The 23,841-nt window shown below is 39.9% G+C and overlaps 2 protein-coding genes and 1 long non-coding RNA gene across 3 annotated transcripts; all 3 read left to right on the plus strand.

Moving 5' to 3' along the window:
* Window positions 1–23,841, plus strand: LOC103937221 (serine/threonine-protein kinase ATG1c-like). Its single transcript, XM_009347148.2, is given in 16 exon segments — window positions 1–473; window positions 1,478–1,595; window positions 1,703–1,761; window positions 2,355–2,419; window positions 2,528–2,621; window positions 2,705–2,725; window positions 2,727–2,786; window positions 2,935–3,043; window positions 3,313–3,379; window positions 3,463–3,602; window positions 3,605–3,823; window positions 3,925–4,283; window positions 4,516–4,804; window positions 5,142–5,212; window positions 5,572–5,728; window positions 23,708–23,841. Coding segments are annotated over 16 exon segments (2,154 nt in total). The 5' UTR covers window positions 1–230; the 3' UTR covers window positions 23,791–23,841.
* Window positions 7,591–10,166, plus strand: LOC103937223 (putative receptor protein kinase ZmPK1). Its single transcript, XM_048574124.1, is given in 2 exon segments — window positions 7,591–7,997; window positions 8,000–10,166. Coding segments are annotated over 2 exon segments (2,442 nt in total). The 5' UTR covers window positions 7,591–7,649; the 3' UTR covers window positions 10,094–10,166.
* Window positions 16,294–16,819, plus strand: LOC125472526. Its single transcript, XR_007254491.1, has 3 exons — window positions 16,294–16,369; window positions 16,644–16,710; window positions 16,794–16,819. It is a non-coding gene; the product is annotated as an uncharacterized LOC125472526 (long non-coding RNA).

The raw sequence follows: 23,841 nt of genomic DNA on the forward strand, positions 1-23,841 counted from the left end.
TTATTAAACAAAAAACCTCCATTGATCTCCTTCCTCTCTCTCTCTCTCTCTCTCCCCCTCTCCCTCCAATTTTCTTCTCTTTCTCTTTCTCTCTCATCGCGTTACCGAAATCGAAGGAATCCCGAGGAGATCTATATACGATGGTCCGGCGTGTTCGGGAATACTAAAGGTTCAATATCGGGTCTCGGGTTCGGAGCTGCTAGGGTTTTGGGTTGTCGGAGGGGTTTGAAATGGCTCAGGGGTCCGGGAGGGGGAGGGTCGTCGGGGATTATCTGGTGGGTCGGCAAATTGGGTCGGGTTCGTTCTCGGTGGTTTGGCACGCGCGCCACCGCGTTTACGGGACGGAGGTGGCGATTAAGGAGATCGCGACGGGGCGGCTGAACAAGAAGTTGCAGGAGAGTTTAATGTCGGAGATTTTCATACTGAAGAAGATTAACCACCCGAATATTATTCGGTTGCACGATATTATAGAGGTTGGTGGATTTTAGGGTTTATGCAATTGTTTATATTTTTGGCTTAAGTTCTGTTTGGTTGCTCAGAAAATTGGGGAAAACGGAAGGAAAATGTATTGAGCTCTGTTGTTTCGATTTGTTTGAGTTTTTTCGGGTTTTCTGGATGCTGAAAGCTTTGGATATACTTGAGACTTTGATTACTTTGTGTAGCTGTGTTGTTAGGAAATTCATAGAAAAGTCTGTGTCCTTCTTTTCTAGGAGCTGATTGAAGTCTGTCTCTTTCTCTCCCTGAAACCAAAGGCATTAAATTTGCAGGGAATTTGTATGCTGCATTGAAACAACTGCATTTTGTTGTTGCATTTAGTAAGAACGTAAATTGTAGCGAGCGGAAAACCGCTCTAGGCTTTGTGTGGTTGATGACACATGTAGATATTTTCACCTGAAAATGGCTTCACTCGATTGAAACTAGAGCGATTCTTTGCATTAGTTGCGGAATATGAATAGATTATAGAGTAGTGCCTCCATCGTTTTCTTGTCGCATTAAGAAAGTAAACCGTAGTGGGGAAAAAAGTTCATGCTTTGTTTTGTTTATGACACGTGTAGAAATGTGAATGCTTTCACTGAAAATGGCTTCACTCATCGAAAGCTAAAACAGCTTTCAGCATTAGTTGGGAGAAGTGAGTAGGTTATGGGGTAATGCTTCCAGCATTTTCTTGTCGTATATCGACGGAAAATGCCAACCCAGGTTTGTCAGCAACGAAACCGAATGTGGCAAAAAACTTTCCGAATTGGAGAACCAGGATAGTTGGCATGTGAAGTAATCATTTTAGGCATTTAGTAATTTTTTTTTCACATAAATGGAAGATGCCTTTGCAATTGCCTAATTGGTAGAGAGATATAACTAGCGCTCTGCTTTGCTTTGTTATCTTTTATGTGTGGGGAAAAGACTAATCTCACTTTTGCTCAAATTACCCCCGATTTCTTTGTTTCTCTCATAATCTTTGTTTGCCATTCAATTAAAACAGGTTCCTGGGAAGATAAATCTTGTTTTAGAGTATTGCAGAGGTGGTGATCTTTCTATGTATATACATCGCCATGGAAAAGTACCCGAAGCTCTTGCAAAGCACTTCATGCAGCAGCTAGGTTTGCCTCAGAATTTTTTAGTGCTTCAATGTCATTTTTCTTTTTCCTTTTTGCATATTTAATTAGCCATACAGGTGTGCTAATGTTAGTGATTGTGTTACTTACAGTCGCTGGTCTGCAAATGCTTCGTGACAACAATCTTATACATCGGGATCTCAAGCCACAGGTCTGGTTGATCCAAATGCTAAATATAATTAAATTTGATTGTTCAATTAGTGCAATGATAATTTAGGTTAGTTATGTTGTTTCAACAAGTTCATCACCATTTATACACTGGTGATCTCTCGTAAAATAACCTTTGTCTGATTATCAAATCAGGACAGCGTATAATCATACATGATTCCAACTGATCAATATTTTTGCTTGATACTAGGCAATATAACATGTTTTGGTAAGACTGACTAGATAACATGATGCTAAACTGGCTGGTAAGAGACCATCATCATACATACACATACGTACACAAGCATTCCTTTGTAAGGAGGGAGAATAAGTAGCTAATAGAATCAATTCTAGGATTATAGCACTCCAAATGTTAGTGTTACGATTAAAATAGTTCCCCCAGTTCAATCTCAGCTCAAGAAAGATATATCGCCTAAAGATTAGCTACTTACTAGAGCATCCTGCACATATGATATGTATAACTAGTGATGATCAGAGATGTCTTAAGATATTGTTTGATACGTAGTAATCTTTTCTTTGCAGAAAGGTTTGGTTGCTATGTCATTCCATTTGTAATGTTTATCATTCTTGGAACAGAATCTCTTGCTGTCCACCAATGACAACAAATCTGTCTTGAAGATTGCAGATTTTGGATTTGCAAGGTAAATCTATCATCGTCATTTTGCCTTTGTTTTGGATTTGCATATGGTGTTTGTTGACTCTCCTTCACATTCATTCTCATCCACATTTCCTTATTTTTTCTCGGGCAGATCTCTGCAACCTCGAGGCCTTGCTGAAACCTTGTGTGGTTCACCACTTTACATGGCTCCAGAGATAATGCAACTTCAAAAGTATGATGCAAAGGTGAAATTTGCTCCTCTCTACTGGTAGGCAATCACAATTATTTCACGAGCCCTTTTCCCACTAACCTTGAACTGAATACACAGGCAGATCTCTGGAGTGTTGGTAGCAATTTTATTTCAACTCGTAACTGGGAGAACCCCATTTACAGGAAACAATCAGATACAGGTTCAGTTACAAAATCTTTCCCGTTTTCCGTTTTCTTTTCTAAACAGACCTCAAGCTAATATTACTATATTAGGCATGGACCAAATAAGTAATTTTCAATTGTAATTCTGCCTTACTTTTCATTTCACTTATCATGTGTGTTGTGCAGTTGCTTCAGAACATAATGAAAGCAACTGAGTTGCAGTTCCCTTCAGATAGCAACAATTTGAGTTCAGAGTGCAAGGACTTGTGTCGGAAATTGTTACGCCGCAATCCATGTAATTTTGTTTTGGTTCAATAGTCCAAGTATTCATGTCATATATTTAAGTGAAGTTTGATATGCATATCTGTAATACCATGTTAGGCTAAAAATGGACAATAATTGGATGCTAAAACGGGTTTATAATCATTTTTATGTTGTCAAGTTTCTCATGCATGAGAGATTGAAGCAAGTCACATGTTTAGATTTTGTGCCACATGATTTCTTGTATTGTTTAACTAATTTTACCCCATAGTTCTGATTTTTTTTCTGTTATTGTGCGTACAGTGGAACGCCTAACATTTGAAGAGTTTTTTAATCACCCATTTCTATCTCAGCAGTCACCATATTTGAGGTAAATGAGGCAAATAGTTCAGTCTTCATGGGCTTGACTAAAAATATATTCCTCATATTAAGATGATTCTCTGTGTCATGCAGGAGTAGGAGGGAATCACAAATGGCAGAGGGATTTCCTACATCTGAATGCAATGCAATGAGGAACATGGAGGAAAGTTCTCAAGAAGACTGTCTACCTTTCCTTTTAGATGATGATTCCAGTGGCCCTGAGGGGAGCCCATCCTGTTCAAGGAGAGGTCCTCGATGAATTCCACTTACGGATTTTCTGTCGATACAAAAGGTGATAGACAGGAAGCATCACCTACCACTTTGTACAGATATGGCAGTGCAACACGTAAAGAAAATTCTAGTCTTAGGTTGGACGGCTATAGATCGTCAGATAGAAATCCAACTGACCCTCTAAGATCTGTGCACAAAAAACCAGTGAATGCTCGATCAAGAGGTAGTATCCTATCATACTCCTCTAATTTCAAATTTTTTTTTTTATTACATCCAGATATGTCTTAATACAACATGCATTTAATATCTTATTTGTGTTTGCAGTTGTGGATTCACTGGAGTTGATGATCGATCAAGATTATGTTCTTGTGTCTGGACCTCCAGTTGATGTGTCTTCTTCCTCGGCTAGTGCTTCCAAACCAAGCCCTTCTTTCTACAAATCTCAGAGCCTCCCTCGATCCTTAACCACCTCATCAAGTGCCCCAATGCTAATCACGGGTGCAGCAGCTAATAGTAACATGCATTGCATAGGAAGCTCAGATAGTCAGAGTTCTGCTCCAGGAACATCACTAGGATCAACGGACATGGGAGATGCTTTGGAGCAGCCATCAACGCACTGCATGACAAGGCTTAGTTCATTGCAGCAATGTGTGTCTGCTATTACTGAATTAGTTCATGAAAAGGTAATTCATGAGATTCCTACTTGTATGAAGTAGTTTATGGTTCCCTCTGTAAATCAGTATAGTATAGAATATTTTGGTGCTAAGATTTGATACTGCTTTACTAGACTCTTGATTTGCTATACAGAATGATGGGGTTTTCTGCTATACATGCATTATTTTTGTTATTTCTATTTTCCATCTCTTTGAACTGATTACGGTTTCTGTGTATGTGTTTCTTTTTTGTTGTGAAAAGACTCAGGCAAGGAAGCATCTAGAAGCATTCTCAATTCAGCTTGTAATTCTTGCAGTCTGGAAACAAGCTCTTCATATATGCCATACGCAGGCTGCCTCAGCTATGGAAGGAAGTCCGAGTCAAGAGACTGCAAGATTTAGGACCACCAGCAAGGAGCAAAGTAGTCCTGATATGGACGAAAGCCTTGATGTTAACACTCAAGGACCCGAAGATATTTCTTCTGAGATTGAGCGGGAATTTCTCCGAGAGGTTGAGCATGCAGAAGAACTTGCAAGGGCTATTGAGCCCGGTATGTATTCTTTTAATATGTTATCTTGAGCGCTTTTGGTTTTGCCATGTGTCCATTGGTTAAGTACTTATGACCAGTAAGACCAAATGCTTCTCTGCTCCTATAATATGGGAAGTATTTCATCAATGTCTTTTGGAAACCAGTTATGCATCATTCTTGTCTTATTTATGCATGCATGTTTCGTGGAATAAGAACGCTAGGTTCTTCTTGATATCTTCAGTCGACATTATAACGTACTTATTTCTTTTTTGTTAATCTTCTCTAACAATATTAAGAAGGGCACTTGTTCATTATACAGCCACTAATAATCTTGTGGTTTACTTTCTAATGGTTACAGGACATGCAGAGATGCCAGATGCAATGGAGACAATATTTCAATCTGCTCTTGTTTTTGGGAGACATGGGGGTGTAAGTATCTTCTTTCCTCTATTCTCATATTTAGCGACATGCCGTTCATTTCTTTATTAAATTTAGTTTTCCACAGATTAAACTAGCTGAAAAGCCTCTAAAGACCATTTTCTTGTTTGAACCAATGTTCCTTTGACACAAATCTTTCCTGTCGTTTCTGCATGCTCCTATAAATGTGCGAAATAGAACCCATTAGCCGAGATGGGTTAGCTAAGTTCTGTTTCTTTCCTGTCATGTCAATTAGAAGCATTCGACCAAAAATGAATATTTTAACGATTACCTTCAAGCCAATCTTTAAGTACTAGCAGAATCATAATCTGATACAAGTAAATTGGTTTTCCCCCGTATGTGTCTGGCAGGTCGATGAACTCATGGGTGACATGGAAAGTGCCGCAGTGTTTTATACAAAAGCTGTGCGTCTCTTGGTCTTTCTTCTAGTGGAAGCACCATCCCTCATTCTCAACCCGCCCTTTTCCCTGACAAACTCTGACCGGTATAGGCTTCGAACTTACATTGGTATACTTAATAATAGGCAAGGTTACTCGAGGTCACAGCGGATGGCGATTTTGAAATGTGAGGAGCAACAGTGCCCTCCTTGAGAAATTCAAAGTTAAGCGTAGAGTTTCTTATGTGCCTCGATTGACTGTACACTGTATAATAATTTGTTTGTACAGCTATTCTTTGATTGAAGGATGTGGGAAGTGAGTGGAACTCGTTCAGTTCATTAGGTAACAAGTATTTATTTCATTTCTATCATTTAAAGAATGATGAAAATGTGCATGTTCGTTTACCTCTTCCCGTGTATGATGAAAATGTGCATATTCGTTTACCTCTTCGTGTTCTTCCGCATTGAAATGTGATGGCTTATGTTTCGTTCGATCCATGCATTACTTGTTAAAACATCGAGTGATTGTTAGCTCAGATCTTATCAAGGTTTTAAACGATGCTAGTCGGGCGTTAGGCTGAGGCTTAGTGCTTAAGCAGCTAGGTGGGGGTTTTTAATTTATTATATAACATATAAATAAATACCTGTTTACTCCCTAAAAACTAAAGCCTATGCTTGTATTGAGAATTTAGGAAAGTTAAAACTTAAGCCATATTGCCATTATCACAGACAAATGCAAAAAAAAAAAAAAAAAAAAACGAAAAACCTATTTTGAAATTCATTAATTAAGTAGGTTAATTAGAAAAACCTTTAACTTAATTAAAATAATTAAAAACAATGGAACCGCCTAGCCCCTATTTGATTTTTCTCCACGGTTTGGCCCCATTTTCCGATAAAATGATTTTGTCAGTATCGATATAAATAACCTTTCTCTCATGTTCGGCTATAGCAGTAACTTCAAAATCTAAAGTCACTTGACATTCCAATCTAGTTCCTCCACTCAAAATGGGCAGAATAGCGTTTGTTATGTAATGAAGTTAAATGCCTGATATTGTGTAAAATATGCTTTGAATATTGCTGGAGTAACGTATGAGGTGTAGGAAAGTCTCACCATTTTGTTTTTTTGTTGACTTTTATGAGTTGGGAGTTTGAAAACTGAAGTATGCTCTTCGGCCGAAGTCATGGTCAACCCTTTCACACAATAATTACCCTTCAAAATGTCTTATTTAATATAGTGAGTAGTCTTCAATAAAAAATAATGAGTAGTTATATTCACGAGAGACAGATCCTACATGGATTCTCTTTGTGAGATTGATAAATCATTTCATCGTATATTTTTATCTGTTATTCTATGATGATAAATTATTTTAATTTTTTATTCAAAATTAAATTCAAATTTTATCTGAAAAAAATTGACCATATTATATATCGATTGTTCTTCCACACGTTGCGATACTGACCGCAAGATGAGTCCTTGTGCCCAACAGGTGCTTTTAGCTTGTCACAATATCTGATGTGAATTGATGACTCCGCCTTGGGGCATCTAAGGTTGCAGATGGATCCATTAATTCCTTCATGGAAACAACATAATTAATTGTCTTGTCACAATATCTGATGTGAATTGATGACTCCGACTTGGGGCATCCAAGTTGCACACGGATCCATTAATTTCTTTATGGAAAGAATTAATTTTCTTCATCCAACAAGATTCTTTTTGGATTTTTTTTATGAGAATTCTATATTTTTGTAAATCGTGTTCATTCATTATACATCATTCAGTTAATTTTTATTAAGTACTATTTATGTTTAATTTAAAATAAAAATAATTAAAATAATTTTTGACCATACGATGTACGATAAACGGACACGATTATTAGATTCTTTCTTCGTATAGATGAATAGTACAAATTTTGCATTATATTTTGCATTATATTTTGCATCAGGTCCCGCGAGGTCGTAGGTAAACTCGAACACAACCGATTCCCATTGGCATTGGTAATATATATATTCTGACGCCCATCTCTCCTTTTTTATTCACCAAACTTGAAAAAAATGAAGCACCAACATGTTCGCTGTTTTTTTACCTTTGCGTTCATCACTCTATTCTCCCTCTCTTCTTCTGCAATTCCGAAAATCCGAAACCGTCTTTCGAGAGGCTCTTCTCTCTCCGTCCAAGACGATTCCGACGTCCTAACTTCCCCGGATGAATCCTTCACTTGTGGTTTCTATGGTGTAGGCACAAATGCTTTCTGGTTTTCGATATGGTTTACGAAATCCGTAGACAGAACTGTTGTTTGGACGGCCAACAGAGACAGACCAGTCAACGGCCTAGGCTCCAGACTCTCCCTCGGCCGAGACGGCGCCATGGTCTTGACGGACGTCGATGGCACAGCCGTCTGGGGGCCCCCGTGAACTCCAGCAGCTCCAGAGCTGACACGGCGGTGCTTTTGGATTCCGGCAACCTTGTCTTGAGAGACAAGCGAGGTAAAGTTCTGTGGCAGAGTTTTGATTTTCCAACTCACACTCTTCTTCCAAACCAACCCTTTACAAAGAGCAAGAAGCTGATATCTACTTTGGGAAAAGGCACTTTTGGGACCGGCTATTTCAGCTTCTCTTTCGACAATGACAATGTTTTGAAGCTCATGTTCGACGGCCCTGACACTTCGAGTTTGTACTGGCCTGATCCGGATTACAACGTTTTCGCTAGCGGTCGAACAAACTACAACAGCAGCAGGGTTGCTGTTTTGGATGACTTGGGGAAATTTTCCTCCAGTGATGAACTGCAATTCGGAGCTTCTGACGCAGGTTCAAGTGCAAAAAGGCGGTTGACGATGGACTACGATGGAAACCTCAGGCTTTATAGCCTCGAAAGCGTGACAGGGTTGTGGGTGGTCACCTGGGAAGCCATGACGGAGCCGTGTAAGGTGCGTGGGATCTGTGGGAGAAATGGGATTTGTATTTACACGCCGCAGCAGAAATGCTCGTGCCCTCCTGGCTACGAAGTAGCTGACACAAGCGACTGGAAAGAGGGTTGCAAGCCTATGTTTAATCGTTCGTATTTGCGGTCCCAGCAAGTGAAATTCGTGCAGATTGAGCAAGTAGATTTCTATGGCTTTGATCTCAATTATAGCGAATCCACCTCGTTCCAAAATTGCACGAAGCTCTGCTTGGATGATTTCCGGTGCGAAGGATTTAGTTATAGGATAACAGAAGCGAAATGTTATACAAAGAGTGCTCTTTTCAATGGGTACAAGTCTCCAAATTTTCCCGGGAGTATTTACATAAGACTGCCTCTGAGTGTGAAAACATCGCTGCCTGTCAATCTCAATGCCTTAAATACGTGCAGGAAGAATGTGACAAAGGTTGTTCCTTTGATGTATGGAAGTACCGCGAGAAGGGTAAAATGGGTGTATATGTATTGGTTTGCTTTTGCAATTGGTGCACTTGAAGTTCTTTTCATAGCTTCGGCCTGGTGGCTACTTTTCCGAAGGCACAGTGCAGCAGCTCCAAAGGAAGATGGATATCACATAATTTCGAGTCAGTTTAGAAAGTTTCGCTACGCTGAGCTCAAGAAAGCAACCAAAAACTTCAAGGAAGAGCTTGGAAGAGGGGCCTCAGGTGCTGTGTACAAGGGCGTTCTGGCGGACGGAAGAGTGGTGGCCGTGAAGAAACTGGCGGACGTATACCACGGTGAAGAAGTGTTTTGGGCAGAAGTTAGCACAATTGGGAAAATTAATCACATGAACCTAGTGAGGATTTGGGGATTCTGTTCCGATAAGAAGCACAAACTCCTCGTCTCTGAGCATGTCGAAAATGGCTCATTGGACAAGCACCTGTTCCCCCCAAATTTCCTTGGATGGCAAGAAAGGTTTAAAGTTGCAATTGGAATAGCAAAGGGTTTAGCCTATCTTCATCATGAGTGTCTAGAATGGGTTATCCATTGTGATGTGAAGCCCGAGAACATACTCCTAGATGGAAATTTCGAGCCAAAGATTTCAGATTTCGGGCTAGCAAAGTTAACCCATAGAGGCAACCTGAGCTCAGTTTTTTCTCAAATTCGTGGAACGAAAGGGTATATGGCTCCCGAGTGGGCTCTGAACCTTCCAATCACTGCAAAAGTGGATGTTTATAGTTTTGGAGTGGTAATTCTAGAGTTAGTGAAGGGCATTCGCCTTTCAAGTTGGGTAGTTGAAGACACTGATGATCTAGAGTCGGAGTTGACAAGGTTCGTGAGGGTAGCGAAGCGGAAAATTCAATGCGGGAAAGATCTGTGGATCGAGGATATAATGGATCCAAGGCTGAATGGGCAGTTCAGCAGGATCCAAGCTGCAAAGATGGTTGAGATTGGGATTTCCTGTGTGGAGGAAGAGAAGAGCAAAAGACCAACCATGGATTCAGTAGTTAAAATTTTACTAGAATGTGAAGGTGAATCTGCTGTTGCTTCTCCACACGACACAAGTAACAGCAATTTAAGCTTTAGAGAGAGAAATATGTAAAAAACTGCTTACTCTAAAAGTTCAACTGTAACAGCATCTTTTGTAAAAATAAGTACTGCTATTACATTTCTAATTTTTTTTGTACAAGTGATAGTTCTAACTCCTCGATACTACTCTAACCTACGGAAAAGATGAATCGAACTAGGGTGCAAAAGGTAGACAAATTGCCATTGCTACTGGCTTAACGCAAAAGAAAAATCAACGTCTCGGATTTGTGCATTTTTTAATATACATATTGTGCAAAACATCATTTTCGAAACAATTAGGATTCCAATCTGCTTCTTGAATAAATTGAGTTTAGAAAGAAAAAAACAACCCTTTTTCAAATAGGCAGACGGCATCGTGACGAATGAGTCATTGAATCTCATAGACTTCTAATATTTTATGGAAACGAACTAATGAACTTAAAATAATTGCAGTTAGCTCTAGAAGCAAGGTATTTGATGTAATAATTGACTTTTATTGCATCATTGAAGAACATTCTGCATACCAATTCAAAAAAAATAAAAATAAAAATAAAGAAAAAAGAGATGAACATTCTGCAGAATTTAATTTTCATGGCAAGACCATCTCCAGCAGCCCTAAATCATTTTCAGAATACCGCCATGGAATTCCTCTCATTCTTTCGCTGTTTGCAGCCGTGGTTGGTTGGTGCCAAGCGGTGTCACCAGGGCTGCGTAGCTTAAGGCCGGGGGGGGGGGGGGGGGGGGGGACAGTTGAGGAAGAAAGTGTCTTCTTGGTACCTAACGGAATTTTCTCGGCTGGATTTTGCTAGGTTGGCGCCCACCCATGCCTCTTTTTATTCAATATGGTTCACCAATTCAGCCAATAAAACAGTGGTTTGGATGGCGAATAGAGACAGGCCGGTCAGCGTACGAGGATCCAAGCTAACCTTCCACAGAACTGAGTTGCAGTTGTTTGAAATGGTACCAGGCATGATGATTTGGTTGATAATCTTCGTTAAAGATTGAAACTTTCAGTAATAGTTTTTAAGAAATCTGAGCTTTTTTCAAGAGAGAGAGAGATGGAGAGCAAAATATTGTATTTTTCATTAACTTCAACCAAAAAGATTACAAGGACAATATAACTCTCCACGGGACAAAAACAGATCCTACACACTAGGGACCTAGAACTCTTCTCCGGCCATTAATGGTCATCAGAGGATATCATCCATCCACTTGAAAGAAGATGGGAATGCAAAGTACAAATAAAGAGATAAGAACACCAGCTGTAAGCTTCTAAAAACAAAAAATGGAACTAGCCGTTGCACATTTGAACCTAACGGCTACTTGCTGAAAATAGCAAGTTCTTCACCTCTTCGAATTCAGAATTCTCTTCACTTCTTTCTGTAAGATTGTCATTTGCAGTTCGATTTAAGCTAGTATGCAACTTAAATCTCAACAGCCTCTCCTAAGCTGCTTACTGGCTTAACTCCAAGTCTCAATCTCAACTGGTTAAATCTATCTTTTGGCAAAGCTTTTGTAAATATGTCTGCAAGTTGTTCTTCACTTCTGCAGAACTGCAAATTGATCATCCCTTCTTGCAGAGCTTCCCTTATAAAATGATACCGCCTGTTTATGTGTCTAGTTCTCTGATGAAATACAGGATTTTTGACCATAGAAATTGCTGACTTATTGTCACAAAAATAAAGGTGTTGCCTCAGTTTACATTTCCCCAAAATCATCAAGAACGAATCTCAACCAAATTGACTGTGCAGTTGCTTCAGCTGCTGAAACATACTTAGCTTCAGCTGTTGACAGTGCAACTGTGTTTTGTTTCACAGAAGCCCAAGAAAATGCCCCACTGCCAAAGCTGAATGCATAACCTGAGGTGCTTCTGCTATCATCTTTACTGCCTGCCCAATCTGCATCACAGAAACTAATGAGGATCGCAGACTTATCTTTCACATACTCAATGCCATAGTTTAGGGTCCCTTGCACATATCTCAATACTCTTCTTGCAACTCCCAGATGCTTCTTAGTCGGACCATTCATAAACCTTGATAACAAGCTTGCAGCATACATGAGATCAGGTCTAGTTGCTGTTAAGTACAGCAAGCTTCCCACTATTTTTCTGTAAAACCCTTCATCTGCCAACTCACTCCCATCCACTTTTTAAAGTTTTTCACTAGTAGGTGAAGGAATAGACACAGGTTTGCAATCTTCAAGCCCAAATTTCTCTAGTAGTGACTTGGCATACTTACTTTGGTGAATAAATACACCTTGATCAGTTTGTAATATCCCCATACCAAGGAAGTGATGTAGGAGACCAAGGTCAGACATTTCATATTTCTGCATCATCTCCCTTTTGAACTCACAGATCATCTTGTCACTGCTTCCAGTATAGATAATATCATCAACATATATTGAGACAATTATCAAACCTCCTTCATCATCAGATCTTGTGTATAAGGTGGCTTCACTTGTACTTCTTTTGAATTTACACAGAGAGAGATAAGCATCAATTTCACTGTACCAGGCTCTAGGTGCCTGTTTAAGTCCATATAAAGCCTTCCTTAACTTATAGACCTTTTGACCTGCATTTTTCAACTCAAAACCTTCAGGCTGCTCAACATACACCTCTTCATCAAGCACACCATTCAAAAATGCTGATTTAATATCCAGCTGAAATAACTTCCAACCCTTTTGTGCTGCTAAAGCAATGAGAGTTCGAATTGTGTCTAACCTTGCCACAGGTGCAAAGGTTTCATTGTAGTCAATCCCAGGTTTCTGTGCATACCCCTTGGCTACAAGCCTGGCTTTGTGTTTTTGAACTGTTCCATCTAGATTAAACTTAGTCTTAAACACCCATTTCACACCTATAACAGGTTTATCAACAGGTCTCTCAACAAGTTCCCAAGTATTGTTCTTCTCAATCATTTCCAATTCTGCATTCATAGCTTCTTGCCAAGCTATATCACTTGCTGCTTCTCGATAAGTCTCAGGTTCTATAATGCACATGTGACACCTTGTATATACATCTTCTAGAGTTCTCAACTTCACTGGAGTGGAGCTAGGTGTGGAGCCTTGACTGTGACTTCCACCATTGACTTCAACTGACTCATTAACAATAGTGTTTGAATGAGAACTTTCAGCATTGTCACACTGGAGTTCATCAATTTGTTCCTCTCTAACTTCTTCTTCATAGTCAAATCCTTCAAGATTGAAGTGAGTTGAGGTAGGCTCCACTTGATCATTTTTCCAATTCCATGACTGGTTTTCACTGAAAATTACACTTCTTGAGAGTACTATCTTCTTAGATTTCAGATCATACACTCTATATCCCTTTTCACAGCTCCCATATCCCATGAAGACTCATTTTCTGGATTTCTCATCAAGTTTGTGCCTCAGATGTGAAGAGACATGAGTATAGCAGATACAACCAAAAACTCTCAGCTGCTTGATTCCAGGCTTCCTACCTGTGAATGCTTCAAAAGGAGTTTTATCTAGGACAGATGTTGTAAAACATCTATTTTGAAGATACACAGTTGTGCTTACAGCTTCTGCCCAGAAGACTACAGGAATTTCTTTCTCAACCATCATGGACCTTGCCATCTCACCAATTGATCTATTCTTCCTCTCAGCAACTCCATTTTGCTGAGGAGAGTAGGCAATAGTCAGTTGCCTCTCCATTCCCATGCTTGCACAGTAATCTAAAAACTCATGTAAGGTGTATTCACCACCTCTATCACTCATTAGCTTCTTTAAACTGAACCCACTTTGCAGTTCAACAAAGGCTTTGAATTTTTTGAACACATTGAAGGTATTTGTTTCTAAGAAAGTATACCCAACATATTCTTGAGAAATCATCAATGAATGTGACGAAGTACCTATTTCCTCCAATGGACTCATTTTGCATAGGTCCACACAAATCTGTATGCACAAATTCAAGTGGGCAGCTTGCTCTCCACATTTTTTCTTTGTCAAAAGGTTCTCTGTGATGTTTGCCTGATACACAACCTTCACACACATCTCTCATTTCTGTCAAAACAGGTAATCCAAACACCATTTCCTTCTGCTGCATCTTTTTCATGCTGGTGAAGTTCAAATGTCCAAGCCTTCTATGCCATATCCATGAATCTTCAACCATAAATGCTTTTCTTGCTACAGGGGTTATAGATTCCAGTGAAAGGGGAAAACATCGATTTCCTGCCATGATCACTTTTGCTACAACATTGTTAAGACTGCTATCATCAAAGATCACTGCCATATTACCCCCAAATAGGACATAGTATCCATGCTCCATCATTTGGCCTACACTTAGTAAGTTTTCATCCAAACCTGGAACCAGCAACACTTCATTTATATATCTTTTCCCACGCTGAGTTACAACCACTAAAGTACCCTTTCCAGTTGCTTGTACAAGATCACCAGTGCCCATTTTAACTTTACAGGTCACAGATCTGTCAAGATTTATTAAGGTAGACTCTTGTGATGTCATATGGTTGCTGCAAGCACTGTCCACAAACCACACACATCTATCTTGCATAGTTGATGAGTGACAAGCGTAAAACATGGTTCCTGTAGTTACTTCTTCTTCCTTTGCACAGTGGGCAACTTGCTTATGACCATCACAGTCCTTTGCAATATGACCAAAACGATTGCACTTTCCACATTTGGGTTTTCCTTTGTATCTGCACACACCAAAATGATATTTCTGGCACACTTGACACTGTGGTTTCATAGAACTTTGACTACTGCTCCCTTGCTTGTTCTGTGAATTGAATCTGTTATTCCAATTTCCTCCAGAATTGTTGCTCCAGTTCCCACTCGGGGACCAGTTTGATCCCTTCTTGTTTTGTCCCTGCCACTTTTGATTTGGCCTACTTTGTGAACCTTTGTAGGTGCCAGTGACTTGATTATTTCCAACTCTAAGGCTGTTGAAAGCCCTCTCAGTTCCTGTCAATCTATCCCTTTCATCATGCAAGTCTTCCCTTTTATCATATACTTTGACAGATGCAATGACTTCTTCCACTCTAATGGCATCCAGATCTCGAGTTTCCTCAATAATAGAAACAATGGATTTATACCTCCTACTTAGACTCATCAATAATTTCTGCACAATTCTTTGTTCAGTCACATCTTCACCAAGAGACTTTAGATTATTCACAATTCCAAAAAACCTACCCAAATAGTCATCTAGGTTTTCACTATCTGTCATTCTCATATACTCAAAATCAGCCCTAACTGCTTGAAGTTTTACAGCTCTTACCTTTTTATCTCCTCTGAACTCTCTTCTCAGGATGTCCCAAGCCCCTTTTACAGTCTTTTCATTTCTGATACGAGGAAAAAGCTCATCTTTTATAGCTCCTTGTATGAGACTCAACGCCTTGGCGTTTTTGATTCTGTCTTCTCTGGAGATGGTGGGTGGTTCCACTGGAACATGCTCAGCCTCACTACCCTCCTCTCCAGAACCTTCTTCCTCTTCGGGAATCTGCTGCATTTGCACACCGAGTTCTAGTACATCCCATAGGTCATGCGCTATGAGGATAGTCTCCATCTTGACAGCCCAAAAATCGTAGTTTGCACCATCAAACTGTGGAGTTCGTAAATCTCCACCGAAAGAACCTGATCCCACCATTTTCTTAGTGAGTATCAGTGAATCAACCAATAAAGGAACCACCTTTATCCCTTCTGGGACCTTTTCTCAGGAAGAACCTTCTTTCACAGTTTTACGCCCCTCTCCGGAATCAGACCTACTGCTCTGATACCATGTTTGAAATGGTACCAGGCATGATGATTTGGTCGATAATCTTCATTAAAGATTGAAACTTTCAGTAATAGTTTTTAAGAAATCTGAGCTTTTTTCAAGAGAGAGAGAGATGGAGAGCAAGAGACTGTATTTTTCATTAACTTCAACCAAAAGATTACAAGGACAATATAACTCTCCACGGGACAAAAACAGATCCTACACACTAGGGACCTAGAACTCTTCTCCGGCCATTAATGGTCATCGGAGGATATCATCCATCCACTTGGAAGAAGATGGGAATGCAAAGTACAAATAAAGAGATAAGAACACCAGCTGTAAGCTTCTAAAAACAGAAAATGGAACTAGCCGTTGCACATTTGAACCTAACGGCTACTTGCTGAAAATAGCAAGTTCTTCACCTCTTCGAATTCAGAATTCTCTTCACTTCTTTCTGTAGGATTGTCATCTGCAGTTCGATTTAAGCTAGTATGCAGCTTAAATCTCAACAGCAGTTCCCTTCAGATAGCAACAATTTGAGTTCAGAGTGCAAGGACTTGTGTCAGAAATTGTTACGGCGCAATCCATGTAATTTTGTTTTGGTTCAATAGTCCAAGTATTCATGTCATATATTTAAGTGAAGTTTGATATGCATATCTGTAATACCATGTTAGGCTAAAAATGGACAATAAAATAATTGCATGCTAAAACAGGTTTATAATCATTTCTATGTTGTCAAGTTTCTCATGCATGAGAGATTGAAGCAAGTCACATGTATAGATTTTGTGCCACATGATTTCTTGTATTGTTTAACTAATTTTACCCCATAGTTCTGATTTTTTTTCTGTTATTGTGCGTACAGTGGAACGCCTAACATTTGAAGAGTTTTTTAATCACCCATTTCTATCTCAGCAGTCACCATATTCGAGGTAAATGAGGCAAATAGTTCAGTCTTCATGGGCTTGACTAAAAATATATTCCTCATATTAAGATGATTCTCTGTGTCATACAGGAGTAGGAGGGAATCACGAATGGCAGAGGCATTTCCTACATCTGAATGCAATGTTGATTATTGGCTCAAACAATAAACAATTAATAAATATCTGGTTTCTGCTACTTTTGCAGTGGCATGGGTTGGCATGGGTTGGCATACAGCATGTGGGAGAGTAACAAAAGCAGATGTTCTTTTGTGGTGGCATGCGTTGCCATCTGCTGCATGTGGTAGACAAACAAAAGCAGATGCTCAATGCGTTGGCATCTGAAAACCTTTGGCCTTTGGTTCTCTTGAGAAGTCATCTTATTCGGTTCTATAAGAAGAAGCTGGAGCAGCCCAGATAGAGACACAGAAGAGAAACAGCAAGAAACCATTCGGTAGAGAGAAAGAAAAAATCCTCTCAAATTGTTTTGCTTTGTATTCGATATTTTCTCTTCCTATTGTAAGTGTGTGAGCTTGGGTTATTCGGGTCTTTGGGAAATTGAGTGAAACACCATTGTATGTTCTCATTGATTATAGTAGAATACTCCGTCGTCTCCAAACTGGATGTAGGCATTGCCGAACCAGTATAAATCTTGGTGTTCTTGTTGGTATTGTTTCATTTATCTGTTATCAGTTTCTAGGGTTTATTATTTTTCACTCACACTTGTTGAAGCTTCCACACAACAAGTGGTATCAAAGCCAGGTTTTTCGACTAGGGCTTTGTTTTTTTTTTTCGTGGGAGTGAAGAAAAAAAAAGGGGAAAATTTCTTGGAGCTGCATTCCCGTGAATAGTGCCGAAGAAGATGGCTGGAGATGAAGGTGAACCTGTGAAGAAGAAGGAGTCGGCACCTACATCCAACAGACACCAAATTGCTACTACAAGGTTAGAGGTTGATAAATTCAATGGCTCTAATAATTTTGGTATGTGGCAATGTGAAGTTATGGATGTCTTGTATCAACAAGAGTTGGATATGGTTCTGGAAGAGAAACTAGAAGATATTGAGGACAAGCAGTGGACGCGAATTAATCTTCATGCTTGTGCTGCTATTCGATCATTTCTTGACAAGGAGTTGAAATACCCGTATATGAAGGAAACTTCTGCCAAGGAGTTATGGACAAAATTGGAGGAAAAGTATATGACCAAGAGCGCAGAAAATCGGCTCTTCCTGAAGAAACGACTCTTCCGTTTTCAGTATAGTCCAGGTATTTCTATGCATGAACACCTCAATGATTATAATAAAATACTTGCTGATTTAGCAAACCTTGATGTGAAAATTCCTGACGAGGACAAGGCATTATGTTTGTTAAATTCATTGCCTGATGATTATGATCATTTGACAACTACTTTGTTGTATGGAAAAACCGAGGTGAAACTTGATGAGGTGTCTGCGGCATTGGTGAATCATGAGTGTCGAAAGAAGGAACTAAAGACTCACAATTCACAAACCGAGGCACTTGTTGCAAGGGGTCGAACAGTGGAAAGAAAATATGTGAAACGGGGAAAATCTCGTTCAAAGTCACGAGGGAAGTTTCCTGCTAAAGATGAATGTGCCTTTTGCCGCCAAAAGGGTCATTGGAAGAGAGACTGCCCCAAATTGAAGAATAAAGAGAAGGAGAAAGCGGGTCCTGAAGCAAATATTGTAAACCAAGGAGATAATGATCTCGAGTTTGCTTTGGCTAGTTCATCTACTAATGGTCACTCCAAGGAGTGGATTTTGGATTCAGGTTGCACTTATCATATATGTCCCATTCGAGAATGGTTTTCTAGCTTCGAGGAGCTGGATGGTGGAGTTGTTTTGATGGGTAATGATAATGCCTGCAAAACACAAGGGATAGGCAAAATCTGTTTGAAGATGCATGATGGAACAGTCAGAGAATTAAGTGATGTTCGGTATATACCGGATATGAAGAAAAACCTTATCTCTCTGGGAGCTTTGGAATCCAAGGGTCTTAAGATCACCATGAAGAGTGGAGTTCTTAAAGCTGTGTACGGGGCACTGGTGGTGATGAAAGGTATAAGACGAAATAACTTGTATTTCTTGCAGGGAAGTACAATTATTGGTGGAGCAGCCATAACCGAAGCTATTGACGATAGCACAGACACCACAAGGTTATGGCATATGCGCCTAGGGCATGCTGGTGAAAAAGCGTTGCAAGGATTGGTGAAGCAAGGCTTGTTGAAAGGTGCAAAGGCATGCAAATTGGAATTCTGTGAGCATTGTGTGTTTGGTAAGCAAACTAGGGTAAAAGTTGGCACTGCTATTCACCACACTAAAAACATTCTTGATTATGTTCACACTGATGTTTGGGGACCTTCCAAGAATGCATCTTGGGGAGGTAGCCATTATTTTGTCTCCTTTGTTGATGACTTCTCTAGAAGAACATGGGTGTACACCATGAAGCGTAAAGATGAAGTCTTGAAAATATTCCTGAAGTGGAAAAAGATGATTGAAACTCAAAGCAATCGAAAGATCAAGACTCTCAGATCAGACAATGGGGGTGAATATAAGTCTGATCCTTTCTTGCAAGTCTGTCAAGATGAGGGTATCGTGAGGCACTTTACGGTTAAGGAGACACCACAACAAAATGGAGTGGCGGAGCGCATGAACCGTACGTTGCTTGAGAAAGTCCGGTGCATGTTATCTAATGCTGGTTTAAGCAAGGCATTTTGGGCTGAGGCAATCACTTATGCAAGCCATATCATTAATCGATTGCCAGTTGCTGCAAACGAGGGCAAAACGCCCATGGATGTATGGTCTAATAAACCTTGTACTGATTACAAGTTCTTACACATATTTGGTTGTCCTGCTTACTATCATGTCAGAGAAAGCAAGTTGGATCCAAGAGCAAAGAAAGCTCTATTTATGGGCTTTAGCACTGGCGTGAAGGGATATCGACTCTGGTGTCCAGATATGAAGAAATTTGTTGTAAGCAGAGATGTGACTTTTGATGAGGCTGGTATGGTTAATCGGAACAAGCATGAAGGTGAAACTAAAGCAACCAAGATCATGAGCAACACAAAGCAGGTGGAGTTACTGAAGACTCCAGTTGTCCCAGTAAGGTCCGATGTTACAAACCCTAGCCCTACAGTTAATTCTGATGATGAAGACGTGGATGATGAAGTAGAGGCACCTACACAAGAGCCTCCACAGCAACAAGACTATATTGCAACCAGAAGATCGAGAAGGGAAATTCGAAAGCCTGCTCGATTTACTGATATTGTGGCATATGCACTTCCCGTTATTGAAGATGACATTCCATCCGCATACAAAGAAGCTGTCATAAGTCCAGAGTGCGAGGAGTGGAAGAAATCTATGGATGAGGAGATGAAATCTCTTCATAAAAATGAGACTTGGAAACTGGTGCAGTTACCGAAGGGGAAGAAAGAAATTGGTTGTAAATGGGTGTATGCCAAGAAGATGGAATCTTTGGGAAAAGATAATGTAAGATTCAAAGCCAGATTGGTGGCTAAAGGTTACTCTCAGAAAGAAGACATTGACTACAATGAGGTATTTTCTCCTGTAGTAAAACATTCTTCTATTCGTATTCTGTTGGCTTTGGTTGTGCAGTTTGACCTTGAGTTAGCCCAACTTGATGTCAAGACTGCGTTCTTACATGGTGATTTGGAGGAAGAGATTTACATGTCCCAGCCAGAAGGTTTTAAAGTTGCTGGAAAGGAAAATTGGGTTTGCAAATTAAGAAAAACATTGTACGGCTTGAAGCAGTCTCCAAGGCAATGGTACAAGTGATTTGATCGATTTATGATTAGGCAAAAGTACACAAGAAGTCACTATGACCATTGTGTATACTTTCGCAAACTACAAGATGGAACCTTCATTTATCTACTTTTATATGTTGATGATATGCTTATAGCATGTAAGAGCAAAGTGGAGATTGAAAGGTTGAAGACTCAACTGAGCAATGAATTTGAGATGAAGGACTTGGGAGAAGCTCGGAAGATACTAGGTATGGAAATTGAAATAGATAGAGCAAAGGGCAAGATTAGTTTGTGTCAAAAGCAATACTTGAAGAAGGTACTACATCGTTTCAGGATGAATGAAAATTCAAAACCGGTTAGTATACCTCTTGCCCTTCATTTCAAACTTAGTGCTTCTATGTCTCCTAAAACTGTTGAGGAGAGACAGTACATGGCTCAAATTCCTTATGCAAATGCTGTTGGTAGTTTGATGTATGCTATGGTGTGTACTAGGCCTGATATTTCACAAGCTGTTAGTATTGTCAGTAGATATATGCATAATCCAGGAAAAGGGCATTGGCAAGCTGTGAAATGGATTCTACGGTATATTCTAGGTACTGTGGATGTTGGTTTATTATTCCAGCAGGATAAAATTACTGGTAAATGTGTTGTTGGATATGTGGATTCTGATTACGCAGGTGATTTAGACAAGCGTAGGTCTACTACTGGTTTTGTATTCACTATTGCTGGAGGTCTGGTAAGTTGGAGGTCGAGTCTGCAATCTACAGTTGCATTGTCGACTACTGAGGCGGAGTACATGGCTGTAACAGAAGCTATAAAGGAAGCCATCTGGCTTCAAGGGTTGCTTGATGACTTAGGGGTTCAACAAGACCATGTGGATGTCCATTGCGACAGTCAGAGTGCTATTCATTTAGCAAAGAATCAAGTTCATCATGCACGTACAAAACACATTGACGTGAGGTTCCATTTTGTTCGTGAGATCATAGACGAGGGAGATATTCTTCTTTAGAAGATTGGGACCGCTAACAATCCTGTGGATATGTTAACAAAGCCAATTTCGTTGCTCAAGTTTAAGCACTGCTTAGACTTGGTTGGCATTTGTAAAATTTGTTGATTGCCCCATGGGGGAGTGGGAGACGACTAATTTGGAGTTCTACTTAGAGGGTTTGAGCCAAGGTGGAGATTGTTGATTATTGGCTCAAACAATAAACAATTAATAAATATCTGGTTTCTGCTACTTTTGCAGTGGCATGGGTTGGCATACAGCATGTGGGAGAGTAACAAAAGCAGATGTTCTTTTGTGGTGGCATGCGTTGCCATCTGCTGCATGTGGTAGACAAACAAAAGCAGATGCTCAATGTGTTGGCATCTGAAAACCTTTGGCCTTTGGTTCTCTTGAGAAGTCATCTTATTCGGTTCTATAAGAAGAAGCTGGAGCAGCCCAGATAGAGACACAGAAGAGAAACAGCAAGAAACCATTCGGTAGAGTGAGAGAAAAAATCCTCTCAAATTGTTTTGCTTTGTATTCGATATTTTCTCTTCCTATTGTAAGTGTGTGAGCTTGGGTTATTCGGGTCTTTGGGAAATTGAGTGAAACACCATTGTATGTTCTCATTGATTATAGTAGAATACTCCGTCATCTCCAAACTGGATGTAGGCATTGCCGAACCAGTATAAATCTTGGTGTTCTTGTTGGTATTGTTTCATTTATCTGTTATCAGTTTCTAGGGTTTATTATTTTTCACTCACACTTGTTGAAGCTTCCGCACAACATGCAATGCAATGAGGAACATGGAGGAAAGTTCTCAAGAAGATTGTCTACCTTTCCTTTTAGATGATGATTCCAGTGGCCCTGAGGGGAGCCCATCCTGTTCAAGGAGGAGGTCCTTGATGAATTCCACATACGGATTTTCTGTCGATACAAAAGGTGATAGACAGGAAGCATCGCCTACCACTTTGTACAGATATGGCAGTGCAACACGTAAAGAAAATTCTAGTCTTGGGTTGGACAGCCATAGATCGTCAGATAGAAATCCAACTGACCCTCTAAGATCTGTGCACAAAAAACCAGTGAATGCTCGATCAAGAGGTAGTATCCTATCATACTCCTCTAATTTCATTTTTTTTTATTACATCCAGATATGTCTTAATACAACATGCATTTAATATCTTATTTGTGTTTGCAGTTGTGGATTCACTGGAGTTGATGATCGATCAAGATTATGTTCTTGTGTCTGGACCTCCAGTTGATGTGTCTTCTTCCTCGGCTAGTGCTTCCAAACCAAGCCCTTCTTTCTACAAATCTCAGAGTCTCCCTCGATCCTTAACCACCTCATCAAGTGCCCCAATGCTAATCACGGGTGCAGCAGCTAATAGTAACATGCATTGCATAGGAAGCTCAGATAGTCAGAGTTCTTCTCCAGGAACATCACTAGGATCAACGGACATGGGAGATGCTTTGGAGCAGCCATCAACGCACTGCATGACAAGGCTTAGTTCATTGCAGCAATGTGTGTCTGCTATTACTGAATTAGTTCATGAAAAGGTAATTCATGAGATTCCTACTTGTATGAAGTAGTTTATGGTTCCCTCTGTAAATCAGTATAGTATAGAATATTTTGGTGCTAAGATTTGATACTGCTTTACTAGACTCTTGATTTGCTATACAGAATGATGGGGTTTTCTGCTATACATGCATTATTTTTGTTATTTCTATTTTCCATCTCTTTGAACTGATTACGGTTTCTGTGTATGTGTTTCTTTTTTGTTGTGAAAAGACTGAGGCAAGGAAGCATCTAGAAGCAGTCTCAATTCAGCTTGTAATTCTTGCAGTCTGGAAACAAGCTCTTCATATATGCCATACGCAGGCTGCCTCAGCTATGGAAGGAAGTCCGAGTCAAGAGACTGCAAGATTTAGGACCACCAGCAAGGAGCAAAGTAGTCCTGATATGGACGAAAGCCTTGATGTTAACACTCAAGGACCCGAAGATATTTCTTCTGAGATTGAGCGGGAATTTCTCCGAGAGGTTGAGCATGCAGAAGAACTTGCAAAGGCTATTGAGCCCGGTATGTATTCTTTTAATATGTTATCTTGAGCGCTTTTGGTTTTGCCATGTATCCATTGGTTAAGTACTTATGACCAGTAAGACCAAATGTTTCTCACCATCCCTCATTCTCAACCCGCCCTTTTCCCTGACAAACTCTGACCGGTATAGGCTTCGAACTTACATTGGTATACTTAATAATAGGCAAGGTTACTCGAGGTCACAGCGGATGGCGATTTTGAAATGTGAGGAGCAACAGTGCCCTCCTTGAGAAATTCAAAGTTAAGCGTAGAGTTTCTTATGTGCCTCGATTGACTGTACA

Source organism: the organism of the source record quoted next, unplaced genomic scaffold (genome assembly GCF_019419815.1).
Source record: "Pyrus x bretschneideri cultivar Hongxiangsu unplaced genomic scaffold, Pyrus_bretschneideri_v1 Contig11, whole genome shotgun sequence".
Taxonomy (NCBI): Eukaryota; Viridiplantae; Streptophyta; class Magnoliopsida; order Rosales; family Rosaceae; genus Pyrus; species Pyrus x bretschneideri.